At 38.7% G+C, this 24154-nt stretch overlaps 1 protein-coding gene across 1 annotated transcript; it reads right to left on the bottom strand.

The window, feature by feature from the left end:
- Positions 1–11870: 11870 nt before the first annotated feature.
- Positions 11871–21311, bottom strand: LOC104973175 (endogenous retrovirus group K member 6 Env polyprotein-like). Its single transcript, XM_010809401.4, has 2 exons — positions 19597–21311; positions 11871–14434 (listed from the first exon to the last, which is right to left on the bottom strand). Exon 2 carries the CDS (start codon positions 14327–14329, stop codon positions 13277–13279), a length of 1053 nt encoding a protein of 350 aa, XP_010807703.1. The 5' UTR covers positions 14330–14434; positions 19597–21311; the 3' UTR covers positions 11871–13276.
- Positions 21312–24154: the final 2843 nt, after the last annotated feature.

Below are 24154 nucleotides of genomic sequence, written 5' to 3'. Positions count from 1 at the left end.
CGCACAATTGCACTCATCTCACACACTAGTAAAGTAATGCTCAAAATTCTCCAAGCCAGGCTTTAGCAATATGTGAACCATGAACTTCCAGATGTTCAAGCTGGTTTCAGAAAAGGCAGAGGAACAAGAGATCAAATTGCCAACATCCGCTGGATCATGGAAAAAGCAAGAGAGTTCCAGAAAAACATCTATTTCTGTTTTATTGACTATGCCAAAGCCTTTGACTGTGTGGATCACAATAAACTGTGGAAAATTCTTTAAGAGCTGGGAATACCAGACCACCTGACCTGCCTCTTGAGAAACCTATATGCAGGTCAGGAAGCAACAATTAGAACTGGACATGGAACAACAGACTGGTTCCAAATAGGAAAAGGAGTACATCAAGGCTGTATATTGTCACCCTGCTTATTTAACTTATATGCAGAGTACATCATGAGAAACGCTGGACTGGAAGAAGCACAAGCTGGAATCAAGACTGCCGGGAGAAATATCAATAACCTGAGATATGCAGATGACACCACCCTTATGGCAGAAAGTGAAGAGGAACTAAAACGCCTCTTGATGAAAGTGAAAGAGGAGAGTGAAAAAGTTGGCTTAAAGCTCAACATTCAGAAAACGAAGATCATGGCATCTGGTCCCATCACTTCATGGGAAATAGATGGGGAAACAGTGGAAACAGTGGCTGACTTTATTTGGGGGGGCTCCAAAATCACTGCAGATGGTGACTGCAGCCATGAAATTAAAAGATGCTTACTCCTTGGAAGGAAAGTTATAACCAACCTAGATAGCATATTCAAAAGCAGAGACATTATTTTGCCAACAAAGGTCCGTCTAGTCAAGGCTATGGTTTTTCCTGTGGTCATGTATGGATGTGAGAGTTGGACTATAAAGAAAGCTGAGCACTGAAGAATTGATGCTTTTGAATTGTGGTGTTGGAAAAGACTCTTGAGAGTCCCTTGGACTGCAAGGAGATTCAACCAGTCCATTCTGAAGGATATCAGCCCTGGGATTTCTTTGGAAGGAATGATGCTAAAGCTGAAACTCCAGTACTTTGGCCACCTCATGTGAAGAGTTGACTCATTGGAAAAGACTCTGATGCTGGGAGGGATTGGGGGCAGGAGGAAAAGGGGACGATAGAGGATAAGATGGCTGGATGGCATCACCAACTCGATGGACGTGAGTCTGAGTGAACTCCGAGAGTTGGTGATGGACAGGGAGGCCTAGCGTGCTGCGATTCATGGGGTCGCAAAGAGTCGGACACGACTGAGCCACTGAACTGAACTGAACTGAACTGAACTAATGAGCCGTAACATTGGCTCTATCATCAATGTTATCATCTAATCTTCAAGCCCCATCCCTATGGGATTAGTGATTGCCTCATGCACAAAAACAAACAAGGTTACTAAGGTATTAACTCTTTTGTGAGTTCAGACTCCTTGAATTTTAATATACCATCATAATTTCTCTTGAAAATGTCTACTAAAAATACTAAAACTGCTTGTTTACTGCTAAATTCATCATGCAGGGACTTCTAAAAATTGTCCTATTAAACACTGTCCAAATGTTTAACAATATACCATGTTCTAGAAATTTATATTAGTGTAGTATACTTTTAAAGTTATTTTGGTACAATTTCTCAAAAATATTTCAGCAAAAAACTTTTGTGGCAAGCAATTAACTTCGTGGAACACCAATTTAAGAAGTATTGGTCTAATTGTATGAAAGCATCTGAATGCATTAAAATATGGGAAACATTTTAAATGTCCTCTTGGGAACTTGAAGTTGTAGTAATCTACAGTGATAATCTACAGTGATTACCACTTGATGGACTTTAAAAGGCAAATGAACTGACCAGTACTTTTTGAGTATGGAAAATAAAGACAGATCCTATTTTTTCCTAACAGACATTCTTGGAATCCTTAGGAAAAACTGAATAGTGAGAACTGGATCTTTTGCCACTTAGGAATGTTATAACCCTAGGCAATTATTTTTTAGTACTAGAAAGCACATTTATCACAATCAAGTTAAATGTTAATATTATTTAAGGCATGAAAGATAGACTCAATTCAGTGACAAATAAATATGACAGTGAATCACTTGCATACATTTTAATATGACAAAATGAGCCTATGCTAGTTCTACAGTAAAAATAAAGGTTAAAAATAGAATTTTAATAGAGGAAGAAGAGAGAGAAAACATCATGGGAAGGATATGCTTGATGGGAAAAAACATGGGTATATTTCTGAAGACCCTACCCTGCCAAAAACCGTTTTACTTACTCCATAAGAATGCCAAAATTTAACATTATGTCTATTGACTATATTTATCCAATGATTACTTATTAGATCAACATCAAGTCTTGAAGCCTTTATGATACATGCCTTATAGCAAAACTAAGATTTCATTAAACACACCTGGAAATTAAGACTATTCCAGTGGGTGAAGCAGAGAGCCAGAGCTTGCTTATTATTCTCAGGAGTCGATGGTGTCATGGAATTCCAGGATATAAATTGCATGATTATTTCCCCAAGGGTTTATTGTCATTTTTACCTACATAAGTTTATCAGAAAATTCTGAGTGAATCATCTTTCCTGAGGGCTCTGTGGGGCAGAGAAATGAGCAGAACAGTCAGCACAGTCTCCCTCTGGCAGAGACAACTCTTCCCCAACACTGGTCAACAGCGTTCCCTCTGGTCTAAGATTCCTGAGTTTCATTCCAGTCAATTGCACAAAGGAGGCAGCGGAGGCAAAAGAGGTCTAAGAGCAGGCAAAGGAGCCCAAACTGAGGGCACTGTTGCTCCAGGTCCCACAGATGCGGTGCGTACCCTCACACCTGATCTGTTTGGAACTGAGCTCTGAAAGGTAATGAAACAGTCCCTTAAGGGGATGTGCAAGTCCTAAACATTGTATTTTAATCAAAGATATATAACACAAACTTATTTACCATCTTTGTAACTGTTTTCTACTCACTGTATTTGTTCCTTGTTTTTCCCTTTGCTTTCTCTGATTTGAGTTGAACATTTTATATAATTCCATTTTCTCTCTTAGCAATGAGACTTCTTTTAAAAGAAATTTGATTGGTTGACAGTTTTAATTAACTGAAGCCTACCTTCAAATAACACTGCTGCACTTGGCACATAGTACAGACACCTCACAACAGAATATGTCCCTTCCTACTCTTCCTGTCCCTTACAACAGCAGTGCCCTTCACTTCACCTATCCATATGACATAATCAACCAATACATGGCTATTATCCTTAATTAAAACAAAAGCTATCTATCAAAACAATTAAGAATAAGAAAAATAACTGATTTTAATATATGGTCGTTTATTTCTTCTCTGATGCTTCTCCTCACTTTACACAGTCCAAGTTTCTAACAATACAAATTTCCTTCTCCCTAAAGACCTTCCTTTAATATTTCTTGCAGGACAGGTCTTTTGGCAATGAATTTTCTCAATTTTGTTTCCCTGAGAAAAGCCTTATTTTTCCTTCAATTTGAAGGACAATTTCACTGGACATAGAATCCAGGTTGGTTGGTTTTTTTTTTTTTTTCTTCTTTCATCACTTTAAGTACTTTGCTTTCTTCTTACATGATAAGTCTATTGTAATAATTTATTTATTTATGTAAGCCTCATCAGGTGGCATACAGTATTTCCCTGACCAGGGATCAAACCCACACCCCCTGCAGTGGAAGTACAAAGTCTTAACCTCTGGACTACCAGGAAGTCTTGTAATTCTTACCCTTGTTCCTCTGTAGGTGGGCTTCTCTGGTGGCTCAGATGGTAAAGATTCTGCCTGCAATGCAAGAGATGCAGGTTCAATCCCTGGGTCAGGATGATCCCCTGGAGAAGGAAATGGCAACCCACTCCAGTATCCTTGCCTGGAAAATCCCACAGACATGAGAGCCTGGCAGGCTACAGTCCATGGGGTTGCAAAAGAAGTTGGACATGACTTAAGTAACTAAACAACAACAACTTCATTTATAGTTATTATAAAATATTGGCTATATTTCCTGTGTTGTATAATATATCCTTGCAGCTTATTTTATACCTAATAGTTTATATTGTTTAATTCCCTACCATTATTTTCTCCTCCCTCAACCACCTTTTATATTATATACATCAAATTTAAATTTAATTGTCTATCTCCTCCCATAAGATAATGTCTATATGAGAATGTAAACTGTGTCAGAGCAGGGACTTGGTCAGTATCTCCAATGTCTAGAATTCTGCCTGGAACATAGTAGGTATTTAACAAAATTTTTTTTTAAATAAATGAACAGGAAGAATCACTCGGAATGCTTACGCATTCCAACCATAAATAAAAGCTTTGAGAGTAAAGGCAAGTGTTTTCAAATGATTGCAATCTGAAAGGGAAGTTTTTCTTGGCCATCCACATAAGCTTTTCGCAATTATAGTATACGAATGTGGAATCTTATGTCATGGGTCATCAACCACAGGAAAAATTAAAATAAATCTCAGGCCACAAAGCAGCAGAAAGCAATACTTAAGGGCTAGAGAAGGGATTCAACAATTAGTCACCACTTGCTTTGCCAGAGTGGTTGAGAGCATAAGCGCAGGGGTGAGACAGACAAGGGTTTGAGTCCTTACCACCAGGCCCTCACTCTACCACTTTGAGCAAGTTAGTTACTCTCTCTGAGTCTGAATTTTCTGTTCTGTAAAATAGGGGTAAAACTTTCCTGAGTTGTAAGAACTACATGACATAACATTCTTAGCACAACCCCTGGCACATTAATAAACCTTTAATATAGGCTGGCTTTACTCATGTATTATTTTTAATATATTGTTATAGTAAGACTCAACTCACCATCATACTTTCCATTAAGTAACCCAGCAGTTGCACACAGCCACCTCCAGCAGAATTCTCCAAGGGGCAAGGAACTGTTTACTGGCTATACTCATAAGAATCTTCACTTTGTGGTTTGGTAGGTATACCTAACAGGAATCTACATATCATACCATTAATAGTTTGTTGATTTCAGACTTCCTAGGGAGTACATGTGCTTTCCCAGTGGCTTAGTGGTAAAGAATCTACCTGCAATGCAGGAGACACAGGTCTAATCACTGGGTCAGGAAGATTCCCTGGAGGAGGGCACAGCAACCCACTCCAGTATTTTTGCTTGGAGAATCCCATGGACAGAGGAGCCTGGTGGACTACAGTCCATGGGGTCGCAAAGAGTCAGAGTTGACTGAAGCAACTGAGCACACACACAGGGAGTACATAAACATTGAAAGTAATGGAACCCATGCTCAGATGAGAACTCTAGTCAACAAATTACAGATACCCATTTGGAATGTGTTTTCCACATGCTTCCTACTCCCTTGCTCTGTGGAGCTGGTGACTAGCTTTTACAATGAGGCTAGAGGGGGAGACCCTGTGCTGATATGGTCAGAATTTCTCCTCTGTGGAGAGGAACCACAATGCTCTTGCTCTATTTTACTGCTTATATCTTTTACTTAGCTTTAGTTCTCCTGTTACTAATCTTATTTCTAGCTCATGCACTTCTTCAAAGCTTTCTCTGAGTCTTGAGTCTTCTTACTGACCTGAAGAGCAGCTAGATGATACAAAAGTCCATAACAATCCTTTTTTCCTTTATTCATTCAACAGATTTAAAAAACTACTATGTGACAGACTTCATGCAAAGGTAACAGAAAGCAAAGCAAACACAGTATCTGACCTTTCACCTGGGAGCTGAAGTCTATGAGCAGCATAGATATTGAATATGTGTGTGTGTTTGTATTTGTGTGTGTATGTAATTAAGTGAATCATAGTTTTCTGCAATACACAGGAGAGGTACCACACCCTGACTTAAAATACCATGGAATTGAGGGAGTTACACTTAAGGGACTGTTTTTCAAGCCTTTTGACCATGACCTGTACTAAGAAATATAATCTAGGCTGCAGCCCAACACACACATATATTCATATAAAACTAAAACAGATATCTCATGAAACAATACAATTTTTCTGTCCAATTTCATTCAATTCTGTAATTTTTTTGCTAAAAAATACCTACTACATTAATTTTATGATCCTTTAATTACTGATAAACTAAAGTTTGAAAAACTCTGATCTAAAACAAACACTAAACTAGCCAACTCTGGGCTACAGACAGTAGGGAGTGAGAGTAACAGACATATGTCCCAGACAAAAAACATTACACACAGGGTCTCTGAAGTTAATGCATGTCAATTCATTTCTTGTCACCCCTAGCGCTGTGATTAGGATCATTTAGCCACTAGTTTCTGCTTCTACTTACTTTTAGGGTGTCTTTCTGTACTGTCGACACTAGGAAGTAAAAACTACAATTCCCAGACTCCCTTGCAGCTAGGTTCTACATTTAAAATAGGCAGATGCAGTATCATAAGTAGGAAGCTGGAATTGAGTCAGGCCCAACATGCTCTAGATTTTAGATAGCTCCAACTGGAAGCAATGTCTTAAAGACATGGCATCTACATGAGAGTAGCCAGGCACAGCATTCTGATGTCTAGTCACCAGCTTTGGCCATTGAGTAGTTGTACCCACGGTGGCAGCAGTTTCCCTTGGATTATGACCATGGCAAGTATATTCTTAAACTTAACGATAGCTTCTGATTTCTGCTCTCTTTCAGTGACTTTGAAAACATCTACTTCCCTGTAATAAATTCCTTTCTTCTTAAAATACTTGAGCTTGCCTTAGGTCAGGTTTCCCAGAAGCAGGTCTGAGGTGAGGATTTGTATACAAGTAATTTATTAATGAAGTGCTTCTAGGAGAAAACTTTAAGGGTGGAGGGGGAGTGGGGCTGGGAAAGAGTAGAAGCGAAGTGAGGGTACAATTTCAGGTATATAGTTCCAGTCTCAGCCAGATCCCACAGAAGTGCTCTGGTGATAAATTGTACCTCAGAGGTTGGCCTAAGTTGAGCCAAGACAGCTAACTGGGCTTTCATATCCTCACACCATCTGTCACTGGCCATGGGCCACACTGTGGGTGCAGCGGGGAGACGCCCTGTGCATGCAGATAAAGTGACTCCAGGATCATGAGATCAGTCCTCCAGGGAGGTCTGGGTGTTAAAAAGCAAAGGCCAATAGAAGCTGGGAGAATAATACACAGAAATATTAAACAAGGACTTAGGAGGTACATGGAGGACAGCGTCCTCTATAGGATGATTTCTATAACTTGTACCAACCACTGACAGATATAATCAGCAACAAAATTCACAAGTTACTGCTTACCCATAAATATTCACCCCCACTAACAATGCTATTGAAGTTGAACTTGTAACTAAAATAGACTTGTTTTCAGAATTGTCCTCATTTACAGAATAATTGTTAAGCAAAGGCCTAGATTCAGTCTTTTGGACTTTAGATTTTGAACCTCAAATACAGAATTTCATTTAAATGTGTTGGAATTTTTCTTTTTCATAAACATCGATCTAGAAAAAAGAAGACAAACAATCTGACATCTGCAGTTGCTAACGGCTCTTGGTAACTTAAGATACGGTAGAAAGATACAGTGATAACTTACATGCCTGTACACCACTAGGCCCCCTGGTGGTTTCCTTCCTGATATGAGAAGAAGCATTTTTTTTCCCCTAAAAAAGAGACTGAGTGATTTTACTCTGTTTATCTACTTCAGAATCTAGTCAAGATTTACTACTATTCCTCCTTCAAATCATCCATTTGACAAGGGGTGGTTTGCTCTGGCTCATTAACAAACCATAATCATTCCCCTTCTCTTCGCCTATCCACTGAGATTAAAAACTAACAAAATTGGATAGAATTGTATTTTTAAATGTCAGAGATAAAAAGAAGAAAGTAATTGTATTTTTAATAGTGAAAAGAGCTGAAGTTCTTTTTTATTTTCTGATCATTTATATCCATCTTTCATTGACAAAGATGTGAATAGCAGTGAAGTTATCAATTGGGATCATATCAGTATATATTAAGAATATAACTTGAATAGAACTCAGTAGTTTGAATGTAGTCATGGATATCTTGTTTATTGCTGGCAAAAAAAAAAAAAAAATCATTTCCAAGGGTTGGTGGGTTACTTGTATTTAACCATTCTAGATCATTACTGCCTGGCTGTTCACATTATGAACTGTCTTCCCAGTTAGCTGCCCAGGTGGGGAATCCCATTGCTTTCTCCCCAGATCAGGCTAGGTGACAGAACTTACATGCAGATCCACACCATGAAAGCTACACCTATTGGTAGCTATTGGCAAAATTGCTCTTTTCACCCAAGTGATAAAAATTACATTCCCGTGGACTAGGATAGGGGTTTCCCAGGTGATATCAGTGGTAAAGAACCCACCTTCCAATGCATAAGAGATGCGGGTTTGATCCCTGTGATGGAAAGATTCTGGCAGAGGGCATGGCAACCCACTCCAGTACTCCTGCCTGGAGAATCCCATGGACAGGGAAGCCTGCCAGGCTACAATCCTTAGGGAGTCAAAGAGTCAGACACGTCTGAAGCAACTTAGCATGCACACAGGGACTAGGATGAGTGGAGGTAGGATTGGGGAAGGGGGTGGGATAACATTCAGGATGTTTTGATTTACACAATCTTGAGTCTGCTCTCTATAGAAAGGTCCCAAAGAGAAAAAGTAACCTACTCTCACTTTCTTCTTTAAATTAAAACAATAAAGCAATTTTATCAACCAAGACCAAGGCTAACCAAGGATAACCTTTCTGCTTATCCTGGCAATTCCATCAACACTCCTTATGCAAATTTCCTATTACCTCCTTCTTGTTTGTGTTATAATTCTCTTCTATAAATTACATTAACTATCCAATGTATTACTGAACACCTAAGCTATAAAGAGTCTCACATCTTACTAATAAGCCAAATCAAGAGGTCTACTTGTTTAAAAATTGAGTGGTTTCTTTTCAGAAAGTAATACTATCCCAAGCCACAAAAAAAAAAAAATCTCAAGTTCTCAAAATTGTAATGAAATTGCATTTTCTGCTATTTTCTGATCAGAGTGCCATAAAATTAGGAGTTTATAACTAATGGATAAATAGAAAACTTCAAAGACTAAAACTAAAACTAAACATTTATTTTATACATAATTTTCTAGAGAAAAAAAGAAATAAAAATGACTAAGTTAGATATAATTAGATATAAACATAACTAGAACAACAATGTTGTATCTTAAAACATGATATTCTGCCAAAGCTGAATTGAGAGGAAAATTCATAGTCTTAATACATTTCCATTAAACAAGAAATAACAGAATTGAAGTCAGAATTTAACCCAAAAATCTAGAAAAAATAGCAACAAAATAAATTATATGAAAGTACACAAAAGGAAATATGAGAATGAGAATAATATACTAGAACATATTACAGTTAAGATATTTAGAAGCTTATTATTTGAAAAGACAAAATAAACAAAACTTTTGCAAAACTAAACAGTTACACATAAAAGTAAAAACGTTAAGACTTAAAGAGAAGGTATTACTACCAAAAAAAGTACAACAAGGCTGTATATAGTCACCTTGTTTATTTAACTTATATGCAGAGTACATCATGCAAAATGCTGGGCTGGATGAGTTACAAGCTGGAATCAAAACTGCCGGGAGAAATAACAACCTCACATATGCAGATAATACCACTCTAATGAGGGCTTCCCTGGTGCCTCAGTGGTAAAGAATCCACCTGCAATGCAGGAGCCACAGGTTCGATCCCTGGGTAGGGAAAATCTCCTGGAAAAGGGCATAGCAGCCCACTCTAGTATTCTTGCCTGGAAAATTCCCATGGATAGAGGAGCCTGGCAGGCTACAAACAGTACATAAGGTCACAAAAAGTTGGACACAACTGAAGCGACTTAGCACGCACCACTCTAAATGGCAGAAAGTGAAGACAATCTAAAGAGCCTCTTGATGAGGGTGAAAGAGTAGAGTGAAAAAAGCCGGCTTAAAACTCAGTATTAAAAAGACTAAGATCATGGCATCTGGTCCCATTACTGCAATGGCAATAGAATTGGGGGGGTGGGGAGATGGAAGTAGTGACAGATTTCTTCTTCTTGGACTCTAAAATCATTGCAGATGGTGACTGCAGCCATGAAATTAGAAGGCAATTGCTTCTTGGAAGGAAAGCTATGACAAACCTACTGCTAAGTTACTTCAGCTGTGTCCGACTCAGTACAACCCCATAGATGGTAGTCCACCAGGCTCCCCCATCCCTGGGATTCTCTAGGCAAGAACACTGGAGTGGGTTGCCATTTTCTTCTCCAATGCATGAAAGTGAAAAGTGAAAGGGAAGTCACTCAGTTGTGTCCGACCCTCGGCGACCCCATGGACTGCAGCCTTCCAGGCTCCTCCATCCATGGGATTTCCCAGGCAAGAGTACTGGAGTGGGGTGCCACTGCCTTCTCCGATGACAAACCTAGACAGCATATTAAAAGGAAAGACATCACTTTGCCAACAAAGGTCCGTATAGTCAAAACTATGATCTTTCTAGTAGTCATGTACAGACGTGAGAGCTGAACTATAAAGAAGGCAGAGCACTGAAGAATTGATGCCTTTGAAATGTGGTGCTGGAGAAGACTCTTGAGAGTCCCTTGGATGGCAAGGGGATCAAACCAGTCAATCCTAAAGGAAATAAACCCTAAATACTCATTGGAAAGACTGATGCCAAAGCTGAAGCTCTAATATTTGGCCATCTGACAGCCAACACACTGGAAAAGACTTTGATGCTAGAAAAGCAAAAGGAGAAGGGGGCAACAGAGGATGAGACGGCTGGATGGCATCACCAATTCAATGCACATGAACTTGGGCAAACTCTGGGAGATGGTGAGGGACAGAGAGGGCTGGTGTGCTGCAATCCATGGAGTCACAAAGAGTCAGACATGACTAAGCGACTGAATAACAATAACAAATTACTATTGATATGAAGGAAATACAGAAAATTCATAAAAGAATGCCATCTTAAACTACTGTAATAAATTCTAAAATATCCTCATAAAAGATAATTTTCTAAGGAAATATAACTATTAGTTAAGTAAAGCTGCATACATCTGTGTGTCAACTGTATGGTTCTTCTGATTTTGTTGGGCTCTATTATTAGTTTGCAGTCAGCTGCAGACTGATAGGACAGCTCTGCTAATCTTACCTGGGATCTTGCACCATCTGTGCTCAGTGGATGACTGGCTACAGGCTGGTCTAGGATGGTCTTGGATGGGATCGAGACCCATGCGGTTTCCTGCATGTGTTCTGCCATTATCCAGCAGGCTAGTTTGGGTTTATTCAAATAAAGATGGCAGGGTTGCAAGAGCAGAATTAAACAAATTAAATACTTATGGTCCAAGCTCAGACATGACACATTGTCATTTATATCAGACTTTAATGGCCAAAGCAAGTTATAAGGTCAGTCAAGATTTAAGGCACAGAGAAAGGGAATTCACATTTTTATGGGAAGAGCTACAAAGCCACACTGCAAAGAACACAAATACAAGCAGGCCATTAATTATGTCCTTTGATTCACTCCACCAGCCATGAAAGCTGACTAAGGAGAAAATCTGGATAAACATGAAAAGCCACTGAAAGGGTGGCTTTTCCACCCTTTGGAGTAGCTTTTCCACCCTTTGGGGTGGCTACTTCCAAGATTTATATGAGATCCTTTGTGTTTCAACAGCAAGTTCTTTGAAATACTTGAGGAACAGAGAATTTTTATGCTATAATACTGGCCTGGTATAGAGAAAGTAGGAAAGACTTTAATTCATTTTATAAAGCTGGCATAAAGCTGATAATAGCATGTTAAAAAAAACTGGAGATCAATATCATTTATGAAAATAAATCCAAAAATATGAAATAAAACATTAGCAAATAAGAATACTAAATACACATATGAAATCCCATGGTCGTGGAACAGTGTACTTCAGGAACTCAAAGGTAGATTAATATTTAAAAATCTATTAATATGAATTATCACATTGATCTCAGTAAAAATGCATTTAAATCATTTTAGTTAAATACTAAAAGGTATTTTGTAAGAACTGTCATTGTTGGGGATTTTCTCCCCGGGACTTGGAAGTGACGAACCTGAAAGAATGACACTCAGACAGTCTCTTGCAAGGACTCACAAGTTTAGTTCTGCAGTCAAGCCTTTTTATAGAAGCAGGAACAAAGAGCTTAGAGTATACAGCCAGCAGAGTGCATACAGGGTTAACACCTAATCAGTAAAAATATTTCAAGGACAGCACGCTCTAAGTGACCCATGTGCTTATCCCATAACCCATTTTCTCAAGCAACATACTTAATATTTATTATTAAATCTTGGCGCCGGGCATAACCAAAGGCAGGAGATGTTTTTCTGCCCGCAGCACACAAAGCCGGGGTACTTCTGGCCCTTCGCCATTTTCCCAAGGACTTCCTCCAACCAGCTATTTTGTACTGCGCTTCCCAACATAGCCTCCTTTTGTTTTTAATTTAAGCACGGCAGCTGCTAGTTAGACTCCGTTGTGGGAGGCATGGAGTCTTGAGTAGAGACATCTATATCCTATAAGCAATGACAGAAAAAGCAGCGTGATTAATACATATATAAAAATGTTGCTTCCTGGAAACCAAGCTCTAGGGTCTAGAGATGATAGGGTTTTAGTTAAAGTATCATAAAATTGAGTGCTGTACAATTCCTTAGGTACCTTAACTTGAAAATTAGCAATTTGTTGTTTCAACAGATTGATGTCTAAACTTGAGTTATCTGTGAGATCCTGCAAATGCGCTTTAACTTTATCCCAAGGATATTCAGTGCTATTGTAGGGCATGTTAGTCAGACAAAAAGAAGTAAAATTCCAGTGACAACGTATACGTGTTTGGAAAGTCAGTTGCTGCACTTGATCTCCTAAGTAGATAATCACAGTTTGTAACTCATTAATTCGTGTTTGTAATTGCTGATCTATTTGAGCTTGTTGAGTCCAAAGATCATGAGAGTCTTTGTGCCATGCAGTGATAAAATCATAATTTTGTATAGAATTATGTAAAGCCGTATCAGACAAAGTTCCTACAGTCACAAGAGAAATAAGGCTTAAGATGCCTGCAATAATCCACCCAATGATGCACTTAGATCACCTAAGTCCATCCAGTTTTCAACAATACAGAAAGAAATACAGAATCAGTCCAAGGTTCAGTTAAGCTTACGGGAAGCCATAACTCAGATCTTTGTTTAATTAGCGCAATGCTAGCATTGTGATATGAAATGGTGTGATTAAAGCCGGTATACAATGCACATGCAGTACAATTGACAATCTTGGCCGATAAGTCAACATCAAAATGCCCTACAATAAACAAGTATGGAAGGTGAACACACACAATTGAATATAGCCAGTACTACTGTATAGGAAGGTATAATTAGAAGGACGAAACACACCCACAGTCCCATAAACACTAGCGAAGTGCTCTAAGGCTGCTGGAATTTTCCAAATGTGCCATTGCTCTGGCCCCACAATGGGGACGACAATCCTGGGACGTGGGGGCGATAAGCCCCCATTATACCAATTCAGCAATATGTCCTTATCAGTCCAGAAACTTGTCTTAGATTTATGAAAGCCTCCAATGCTTGATCTATTAAACCAGGAGCAATTATGATGTTCCTCCTGCTCTTCAGAACAGTTTACAAACGACCCGTGAGGTCCCCAGTCAACAAATTTAAATGTATGATTATTATGATTTTGCTGAATTATAGAAACTTTCCCAAATTGGCCTCGACAATCAGACCAATGTAACGGTTGTATCTCCTGTTTTCTTCTCCAAGATACAGTATGACATGAAGGTTCCTCTGGTTGAAAAAGCGAGTTCGAATAGTTGGCTATCTGGCTTGGATAATGCCGCTTGGAGCCATTAAGTAAGAAAGATGCAGTAGCAAACATTCCCAGACACAAAGCAGTCCCATTGTTGGCAGAGTATGCCCACCACTGTGGGAAGATAGTCATGCAAAGGGGGTGAGATCCGAAACAGATAGGCAAGGTTTTGAATCCCATGGAAATGTTGATTGGCTTTCCTTCATCTTCTTCATGAATTGGTCGCTTTATGGACCAGGGACTTGGAAAATGCATGCTATCATTAGTAAAGATCATAGGGGCTTTATCTACCCAATCCACTATGGAAAGAAGTGGTGGGTTGGGCATGTATGCCCAATAAACATATTCTGCACTTACCCCAGAGGAACAGGAAAGAACAGCTAACATTGCCAGAAACACCTTATCCGGAGTCATAGGAGTTCCAGTACTCTTCAGTGTCTGCTCAGCCTGACAAGTCATGTTTTTCACTTGAACCCATGTCAGGTAAGGATTCAGACAATGGCGTTTCCTCACTGGCTCCTCCAGGGTCATTGACGAGACCCTTCACGTCAACTTCGTCACTTCCCGAGGGAGTCCGGTCTTGGGGTCCCTCTCGGTAACGGACATGGTGAAGGGGAACCCAGATTTCCTCTCCATCTGCAACGACAAGACCATAACCCTTGCCTAGGAGTCGTAAGATTCCTCGCAGCCACTGATTAAATTGCTTATACCATATTGGTGTATTGATTTCTAATTTGCTGTTTTTGTCTTCTGCAAAATGTCTATCTGCACGAGTATCAGAATTATTTTTTGTTAAGTTTAAAAAATTTAGGGAATAAAGAGTTAAAGATAATAATAATTGAGGGTTCATAGGATAAGAAGTGTATCTCCTCTTCCATATTCCCCCTTCTGTTTTAATAAATGAGTTTTTAGGGTGCGGTGGGCTCTTTCAATAATGGCTTGACCCTGAGGATTATAGGGTATTCCTGTAATGTGTGTTATGTTCCATTCTGATAAAAATGAATGAAACGAATGCAAGGTGAATGCAGGTCCATTGTCTGTTTTCAAGATGGAAGGAATTCCCATAACGGGGAAGGTGAGTAAGAGTACGGAAATGGCGTGTTTACTGGATTCTGAAGAGACAGGTACTGTCCAGATAAAGTCAGAAAATGTATCTATTGAGACAAAAAGCAAAGAAAAATTTCCTAAGGAGCAGTGAGTGAAGTCAGATTGCCAAAGGGAATTAGGTTGTTGCCCCCGGGGATTAACTCCTGAAATCGTAGTTCATAAGTGCAGAGGGGAGCAGACATCACAGGTTTAAATAATATGTCGTGCTTCAATGAGAGGAATATGGTATTTAGAGTGCAATCTGTTAGCATTGGTATGAAGATTAGCATGTTCGTCACTGGCAGACGTAAAAATGGGAGCTTGAGCCTGTCAACAGCATCATTTCCTGCAACCAGAGGGCCAGGTAAACCTGAATGAGCACATACATGCGCAATAAAGAAAGGTTCCGTAGGTGAGCAAATTAAAGCTTGAGTCTGTGAAAAGAGAGTATATAATTCTTCATCTAGGTCGTATAAAAAGGCGGTAACAAAGTCAGGAAAAAGGGAAGCAAGGTATTTGGAATTAGTATATACGTTGAAGGATGATGGTTGAAGAATAATGTTGGTAAAGCATACAACTCAACTCTTTGTACTGAAGAATAGGTAGTGGGTAATTTCTCTTTGATATCAGGGCTGACAATCCCTGCTATGCCTTTCTTGTTGCCATCAATGAAATAGGTGGAAGCATTGGAAATAGGCTGGGATGCAATGATATTAGTTACAATGAATTTAGTACATTGTAGAAAGTCCCATAATTTTCCTTCTGGCCAATGAAATGAGATAACATTTTGAAAATCACTTAATGCCATTTGCATGGTCAAGTTATTCTGTAAGGCAGTTTGCAATTCCTTTTTTGTCAAGGGAACGTGTATTGCATATGGATCAAATCCAGTCAAAGTTTGTATATGGCTTCTTCCTGACACAATTAAGTGCCCTATTTTCTCAATATATGATGCAATTTTTTTAGACTGTTTAGTGTGTAAATATACCCATTCTATTGGGCTATGCTGAGCTATATTTGCAGTGGGCAAATGTTCAGTGGAGAATATATATAAAGAAACTGGTTGATCATAATCTATGCTATACTATGCTAAGTCACTTCAGTCGTGTCCGACTCTGTGCGACCCCATAGACGGCAGCCCACCAGGCTCCCCCATCCCTGGGATTCTCCAGACAAGAACACTGGAGTGGGCTGCCATTTCCTTATCCAATGCATGAAAGTGAAAAGTGAAAGTGAAGTCGCTCAGTCGTGTCCGACTCTTAGCAACCCCATGGATTGCAGCCTACCAGGCTCCTCCGTCCATGGGATTTTCCAAGCAAGAGTACTGGAGTGGGGTGCCATTGCCTTCTCCGGATCATAATCTAGCCGAATTGAAAAAGATTGTTGAATGCGTTTCTCCACTAAGGCCAGTTCTTCTTTGGCCTCTTTTGTTAGCTGCCTAGGGCTATTAGGGTCAGGGGATCCCTCTAAAATTTTAAATAGATTTTGTAAGGCATAGGTGGGGATGCCGACAGATGGCCACAGCCAATTAATATCTCCTAGCAATTTTTGAAAATCATTCAGCGTGCGTAGAGACTGCACAGAAATTTGAGTTTTTTGAGGTTTGATTTTAGATTCTTCCATAACATGTCCTAAATAATTAAAGGATGCTTTCCATTGAATTTTATCTGGTGCAACAAGCAGGCCATGATTTTGAAGAGTAGTAGTAACTTCATTGTATAACTGTTGCAAATAGAGTTCAGAGTCCATAGAAAGAAGTATATCATCCATGTAATGAATTATAAACACAGTAGGATACTTATCTCTAATGGGTTGTAATAAAACAGATATGAAATGTTGGCAAATGGTTGGAGAGTTCATCATTCCCTGAGGTAGCACCTTCCATTGAAATCTTTTAACAGGAGCCATGTGATTTATAGAAGGAACTGAAAAGGCAAAATGTTTTCTATCTTTAGGGTGCAGAGGTATAGTAAAAAAGCAATCTTGTAAGTCAATAATAACTACAGAACATCCTTTTGGTACCATAGAAGGGGAGGGCAATCCGGGTTGTAAGGGCCCCATAGGTAACATGGTATTATTAACATTTCTTAAAGCTATTAACATTTGCCATTTTCCTGATTTCTTTTTTATTACAAAAACAGGGGAATTCCACAGGGAAAATGAAGGTTCTATATAAGCTTTTTGTAATTGTTCATTTACTAATTGCATAAGAGCTGCCAATTTTTCTTTAGTTAGGGGCCAGTGAGGTGTCCATACTGGGGTATCAGATTCCCAATCAAGAAGCAGTGGTGTTAACTCAATGGCGCCCATTAAAAAGGTTCATTTAAAGAAATTGTGGCTTTCATTTGTTCAAGAAAATCCCATCCCCATAAATTGATAGGTATATTAGTAATATATGGTTTAAGATAAGCTACAATTTGATCAGGGCCATACACTTGTAAATAGGATGCATTGACAAAAGTTTGTGTGGCATCAGCTTCATCCACTCCTAATAGTCTAGAAGGAGCCACAACTTTACCCCAATCAAGGGGCCATTCTGCAGCTCTAATGATTGAAATGTTAGCTCCTGTATCTATCATGCCTGTGAAATTTTTTCCCTGTATGCGTAAAGTGAGCATGGGTTTCTGATGTTCCTTTAATAAGGTGGATAGTGCAGCAGTAAGGTTGGTACTGCCAAAGCCTCCCTGCCGAACTTTATCAGATGCCTTCATTGGTTTGACATTTGGTAAAAGTAATAATTGTCCAAAACATTCCCCTTTTTGTAAGTATACATTTACCATTTTCATAACATTTACCATAACATGTATTTCCCCTTCATAATCTTCATCCACAACACCAGTCGATACCACTAAACCTCTCATTGTGCAGCTACTATGTCCCAAAATCAGTCCCACTGTCCTGGGTGGAATCGGGCCATAATATCCAGTGGGAATATCCAGGAGAAGGGGACGACAGAGGATGAGATGGCTGGATGGCATCACTGACTCGATGGACGTGAGTCTCAGTGAACTCCGGGAGTTGGTGATGGACAGGGAGGCCTGGCATGCTGCGATTCATCGGGTCGCAAAGAGTGGGACATAACTGAGCGACTGATCTGATCTGATCTGATCTGTATAATTCTATTAGTTCCATATCATAAGGACTAGGTATATCAATGCAAGCACTCTTAGATGTAGCTGCTTGTAGCATCATAACGCTAGGTCCTCCTTTTGTAGCGGGGCTAGAGGACGGCCCCTTTATCAGTTTCCCTGTTGTTTTTGTTGTGCACCAGGGTTCATGTTTCCACCCTTATCAAATTTAGAATGACATTCATTCAGCCAATGGAACCCCTTTTTACATCTTGGACATACTCCTGGGGGTCTCTTCTTACTAGAAGTAGTATTATTTTTTCCGGCCTGTGTTGGCATGTGACATTGTTTTCTTCATATGGTTGGGCTTCCCACAGTAAAAACATTTGGCATTAGCAGCTTTCTGTACATTCAAGGTTTCTAATGTCACCAATTTTGCTCTACGGGAACTAGATCTGATATCCTTATAAGCTTTCAAATAGTCCATAAGAGAGCTAGTCTCTCGAATTGGTCTAAGCATGGATTGACATTCCTCATTAGCATTTTCAAAAGCAAGTTCTTTTAAAATAATATTTTGTAAAGTCATATCCTTAATAGAATTTTCAATTGCATCCTTTAATTTCCCTATAAATTGAGAATATTCCTCCTCATGTCCTTGAATAATCTTAACAAATGAACCATCAGAGTTAGCGCTATCAACCTTTGTTTATGCCCTGCAGGCAGTTTCTTTAATGAAATGTAACATCCTAGGGGTAATATTAGCTAATTGCACCATTACATCAGCCATAGTCCCTGTTCCAGTCAGTATATCGTAAGTTAAATCGGCAGGGTTACCACGAGATTACTGGTCAATCATCAGCTGTCGGGCCTCATCACTAACCCACATTTGCCACTGCAGTAATTGTTGAGGATTTAAAATCATCTTTGCTACTTGAAAAAAAATCATATGGCATCCAATGGTCAGCTCATCCTCTGAGAAATTCTATACATTAAGGAGAAGTAGGTCCATACAGAGTACATGCTTTCTTAGACAACATGCCAAAATCTACACCAGCCCAAGAATTTTGACCCTGGACAGGTTGATAAAATTCTATTGGGAAATCGAAAGCACAAGCAGGCATCTCCCGAGGAGGAGTGAAGCAGTTAGTACAAGCAAGGTTAGCAACTGCAGTTACAGATGGAGCAGGATGAAACGAAATGATCTCCATTCTAAGTGGCTTCAGTTTTGACACATCCTGTATATATATGTCTCTAAGTTGTTTTTCTAAGAATTGTGTCTGATTGAGCATAACATTCTTATATTTCAAAGCACCTTGCATATCTTGTTCTTTAAACTCATATTCATGTAAAGATTGAAGAATTTTTACTTCCAAATCAACATTATGCCCTTCAATTTGTTCTATGATAGCCCGTATGAGTGACCATGTAACCCCTGCTGATATGCTCGCAAAACATTATTTTTAACCCTTTTTCTATATGTCTAGATTGAGTGTCCCCTCTTCTGGGAACCATGAATTGTTCCAGTAAAATATGATAGCAGTTGTTCAACTGATCTCTTGAAACATTAATACCGTTTTGTTTCAAAAAATGATGCATTATAGAAATGAAAGGAATTTTACTGTTACGTTGTCCCATCCTGCTTACCTCTTTCTGCAGGGGCTCATCGCTTTGTTCAGCCTTCCTTTCAAGTCCCTGTTCGTGTCGCCACTTGTGGGGATTTTCTCCCCGGGACTTGGAAGCAACCAACCTGAAAGAATGACACTCGGACAGTCTCTTGCAAGGACTGACAAGTTTAGTTTTGCAGTCAAGCCTTTTTATAGGAGCAGGAACAAAGAGCGTAGAGTATACAGCCAGCAGAGCGCATACGGGGTTATCACCTAATCAGTAAAAATATTTCAAGGACAGCGTGCTCTAAGTGACCCATGTGCTTATCCCATAACCCGTTTTCTCAAGCAACATCCTTAATATTTATTATTAAATCTTGGCGCCGGGCATAACCAAAGGCAGGAGATGTTTTTCTGCCCACAGCACACAAAGCCGGGGTACTTCCGGCCCTTCGCCATTTTCCCAAGGACTTCCTCCAACCGGCTATTCTGTACTGCACTTCCCAACATCATTCAATTACTAGTAAAAAAAAGAATCAAAGGGATTTATATAAAGTGAGTTTAAAATTGTTTAAAATCAAATCCAATAGCATGCTTAAACATTCAGAGCATGAGCTGGATAAGATTATAGCTATTGTGTTTAAAAAAAATAAGGGATGAGGGGGTTTATGATTCATTATTAAACTGTGGAAAATTCTGAAAGAGATGGGAATACCAGACCACCTGACCTGCCTCTTGAGAAATCTGTATGCAGGTCAGGAAGCAACAGTTAGAACTGGACATAGAACAACAGACTGGTTCCAAATAGGAAAAGGAGTACGTCAAGGCTCTATATTATCACCCTGCTTATTTAACTTATATACAGAGTACATCATGGGAAACGCTGGGCTGGAAGAAGCACAAGCTGGAATCAAGATTGCCGGGAGAAATATCAATAACCTCAGATATGCAGATGACACCACCCTTATGGCAGAAAGTGAAGTGGAACTAAAAAGCCTCTTGATGAAGGTGAAAGTGGAGAGTGAAAAAGTTGGCTTAAAACTCAACATTCAGAAAACTAAGATCACGGCATCTGGTCCCATCACTTCATGGGAAATGGATGGGGAAACAGTGGAAACAGTGTCAGACTTTATTTTTTTTGGCTCCCAAATCACTGCAGATGGTGATCACAGCCATGAAATTAAAAGACGCTTACTCCTTGGAAGGAAAGTTATGACCAACCTAGATAGTATATTCAAAAGCAGAGACATGACTTTGCCAACAAAGGTCCGTCTAGTCAAGGCTATGGTTTTTCCAGTGGTCATATATGGATGTGAGAGTTGGACTGTGAAGAAAGCTGAGCACCAAAGAATTGATGCTTTTGAACTGTGGTGTTGGAGAAGACTCTTGAGAGTCCCTTGGACTGCAAGGAGATCTAACCAGTCCATTCTAAAGGAGATCAGTCCTGGGTGTTCATTGGAAGGACTAATGTTGAAGCTGAAACTGCAGTACTTTGGCTACCTCATACGAAGAGTTGACTGACTGGAAAACACCCTGATGCTGGGAAAGATTGAGGGCAGGAGGAGAAGGGGATGACAGAGGATGAGATGGCTGAATGGCATCACCAGCTCGATGGACATGAGTTTGGGTGGACTCCGGGAGTTGGTGATGGACAGGGAGGCCTGGCGTGCTGCAATTCATGGGGTCGCAAAGAGTCAGACATGACCGAGCTACTGAACTGAACTGAACTGAATAAGGACTTTTAGAAAACAACAAGCATATATTAAACAAATTTAAACAAATGTATTTACTATAGATACTTCAAAGCCTTCTTAGCCACCAGGGAAGCACAAATGTATAAATATGGGTCTCCAAACATATTTGACTCCTGAACTCTTCTTTTAAAGAATATCAGATGGGACTGTGAGAATCAGTGCTACAAAAACATTCCCTTTTCAAGCAGATAAAAGGCAAGAATGGATCCTATTACCACAATGATTTAAAATTATTCTAGAAGTGTTAACCAATACAATAAGAGAAGCTAACAAAACAAAGGATATATATTTTTTGAAAAGGAAAAAGCAAAATCATTGTTGTTTACTGATAATGACTGCCTTCCTAGCCAAACAAGAAAAGTAACTGGAAGACTATCAAAACTAGTAAGAAATCAGCTTTTTACAAATGAACACATAAAATCATTTCCTTTTGTTCCAATATTAGTCCAATAGAAATTACAATACAGAACAAAAAATTAAAAATTTCTAGGAATAAACTTAAGGAATATGCAGGAGCAGCATACAAAGAAAGCAAAGGTAATGCAACTAGAGAAATTTTCTGAAAAATATAAAAAATTAAAAATACAAATGTATTAAATTTAAAATAGATAACCAACAAGGACATACTGTACAGAATAAGGAACTCTACTCAATATTTGGTAATAACTTAAATAGGAAAAAATAGAAAAAGAATAGATACATGTATGTGTATAACTGAATCACTTTGCTATAAACCTGAAACACAACATTGTTGAGCAACTATAGTCCAATATAAAATAAAAATTAATAAAAATAATAAATAAAAAGTAGAGGTAACGTCTCAAACTGAAAAATCCAATATCACTAACGTATTAACTTTATCTAAGTTAATCAAATTCCATTTTAAAACCTTAGAATGATTAAAAATTTCATCTAGAAAGCTATGAATAACAGCCAAGCACTAAAGATGAAATCAGAAAAGAATAAGTCTATGTATCAAAAAACAAAAGCCACCATAAATATTACAAAGGAACACAACAAACTGAGGACAATATTTACGTTATCTATGAAACAAGGAAAACACTTGAGATGTAAAAAAAGGAACAAATAAAACAAATTAAACCTCCACCATAGGTAATTGTAAGAAATCTAGTCTCCTATTTGATATTTCTTGAAATATCAAGAGACTTACTCTTTTGCATGGTTGCTCACCAACTCCACTCCAAACTCCCACCTGTGTTTTCCCCCATATGGCCTCTCCCACTTCAGAACAACCATCTGATGTCCACATGTTCACAGGAAATTCCATTTCTTATATACAAATCTTCTCCCTCAGCCTCACTCCACCCCAAGATAATAACCTCTAGGCTTCAGTAATTTTTATAACTATTAATACTTTTCCTTATAAGGAAGGACCTGGGAAAACAAGTACAACAGAGTCATGCTCCAAATCCCATCTCCCTCAAGAGTGAACTCTTCACAATGCTTCCTGCTCATTCTTCCTAAGGTCCTCCAGGCTCAACTCCCACACAGATACACTTCTCCATAAAAGAAATAATTGTCACAGAATTCAGTCTAAAAGTGTTGCCTGTCCATGTACATATAAACACATTCAATAAAATGCAAATTAAAACTACAGGAAAAGAGTCTTTCTTTATACAATGAGCAAAGATTAAATAGAAAACCCAGAATTAGGAAGGACGTGGGTACTGGCTACTCTCTTACAATAACAAGAGGGAGCATTAAATAGTTCTAGAAGACCAATAGGCATTCAGCATCAAAATGCATAAAAATATGCATACTCTGACTCAGAAAATTTATTTCTAGGCATTAATTTTAAGTAAATTATTGGACAAATGCCTATGGATCAGCAATATTTGTTACAATATTGTTTGTAATAGCAATAAAATATATATAATAGAATGGATATTATATAGCCATTAACTATTGTTATAGATATTGCTCTATATTAACTGGTTGAAGGGGAGCTTTCCAAAAAGACATATTCTTGGACTTACTCTTCTTAGGGTCTGATTAAGCAGGTGTAGAATGTGTTTGAGAATCAGAATTTGTTAGAACTTTCTAGGGACTTCTGATACAGAAGAATTCCCTTATAAGACATGAAAGTTTATATTGAAGTTACCTGAATTACAATATTGGTGCCATAACTATGGACACTAATGAGACAAAATAAAAGGTCAGAAACAAACAGTTATATATGAAAATAGTTACATGATTTTGGAGGACTATTAGAACCTTTGTCCAGTGAAAAATTATTTGTTTATATATCTAAATTCTCAAAGAAAAAACTCTGTATTCAGAAAATTTTAAATTATGAAATAAAATAAATAAATTTCTTCACCTGTCCCCTTTAAAACATCCAAACAACTCTCTAAATTTATTTTTTGAGTTAAAATGCAAATGATCAGATTTCTTTGAGTTACAGAGTTGGAAAAGACTCCTTTTTTCAACCTAAAATATTAAACCTGAACAATCACCACAGTAGATAATTTATAGCAGAGGGATATAGTATTATACCCTATCAACTTATCTACTTTCCTTTTTCCTTCTGAGGGAAAGTAAGCTGGTTAACTCTAAACTAAGTCTATCAGTTCAATATCAGTTCAGTCGCTCAACTGGTCCAACTTTTTGTGACCCCATGGAGTACAGCACCAGGCTTCCCGGTCCACTATCAACTCCTGGAGCTTGTTCAAACTCACGTCCATTGAGTCAGCGATGCATCCAACCATCTCATCTTGTGTCTGCCCTTCTCCTCCTGCCTTAAATCTTTCCCAGCATCAGGGTCTTTGCTAATGAGTCAGTTCTTCCCATCAGGTGGCCTAAGTATTGGAGTTTCAGCTACAG

This window comes from Bos taurus, chromosome 10 (assembly GCF_002263795.3).
Source record: "Bos taurus isolate L1 Dominette 01449 registration number 42190680 breed Hereford chromosome 10, ARS-UCD2.0, whole genome shotgun sequence".
Taxonomy (NCBI): domain Eukaryota; kingdom Metazoa; phylum Chordata; class Mammalia; order Artiodactyla; family Bovidae; genus Bos; species Bos taurus.
Note: the sequence above shows the minus strand (reverse complement) of the source record. Positions and strands in the feature narration are given on the sequence as shown.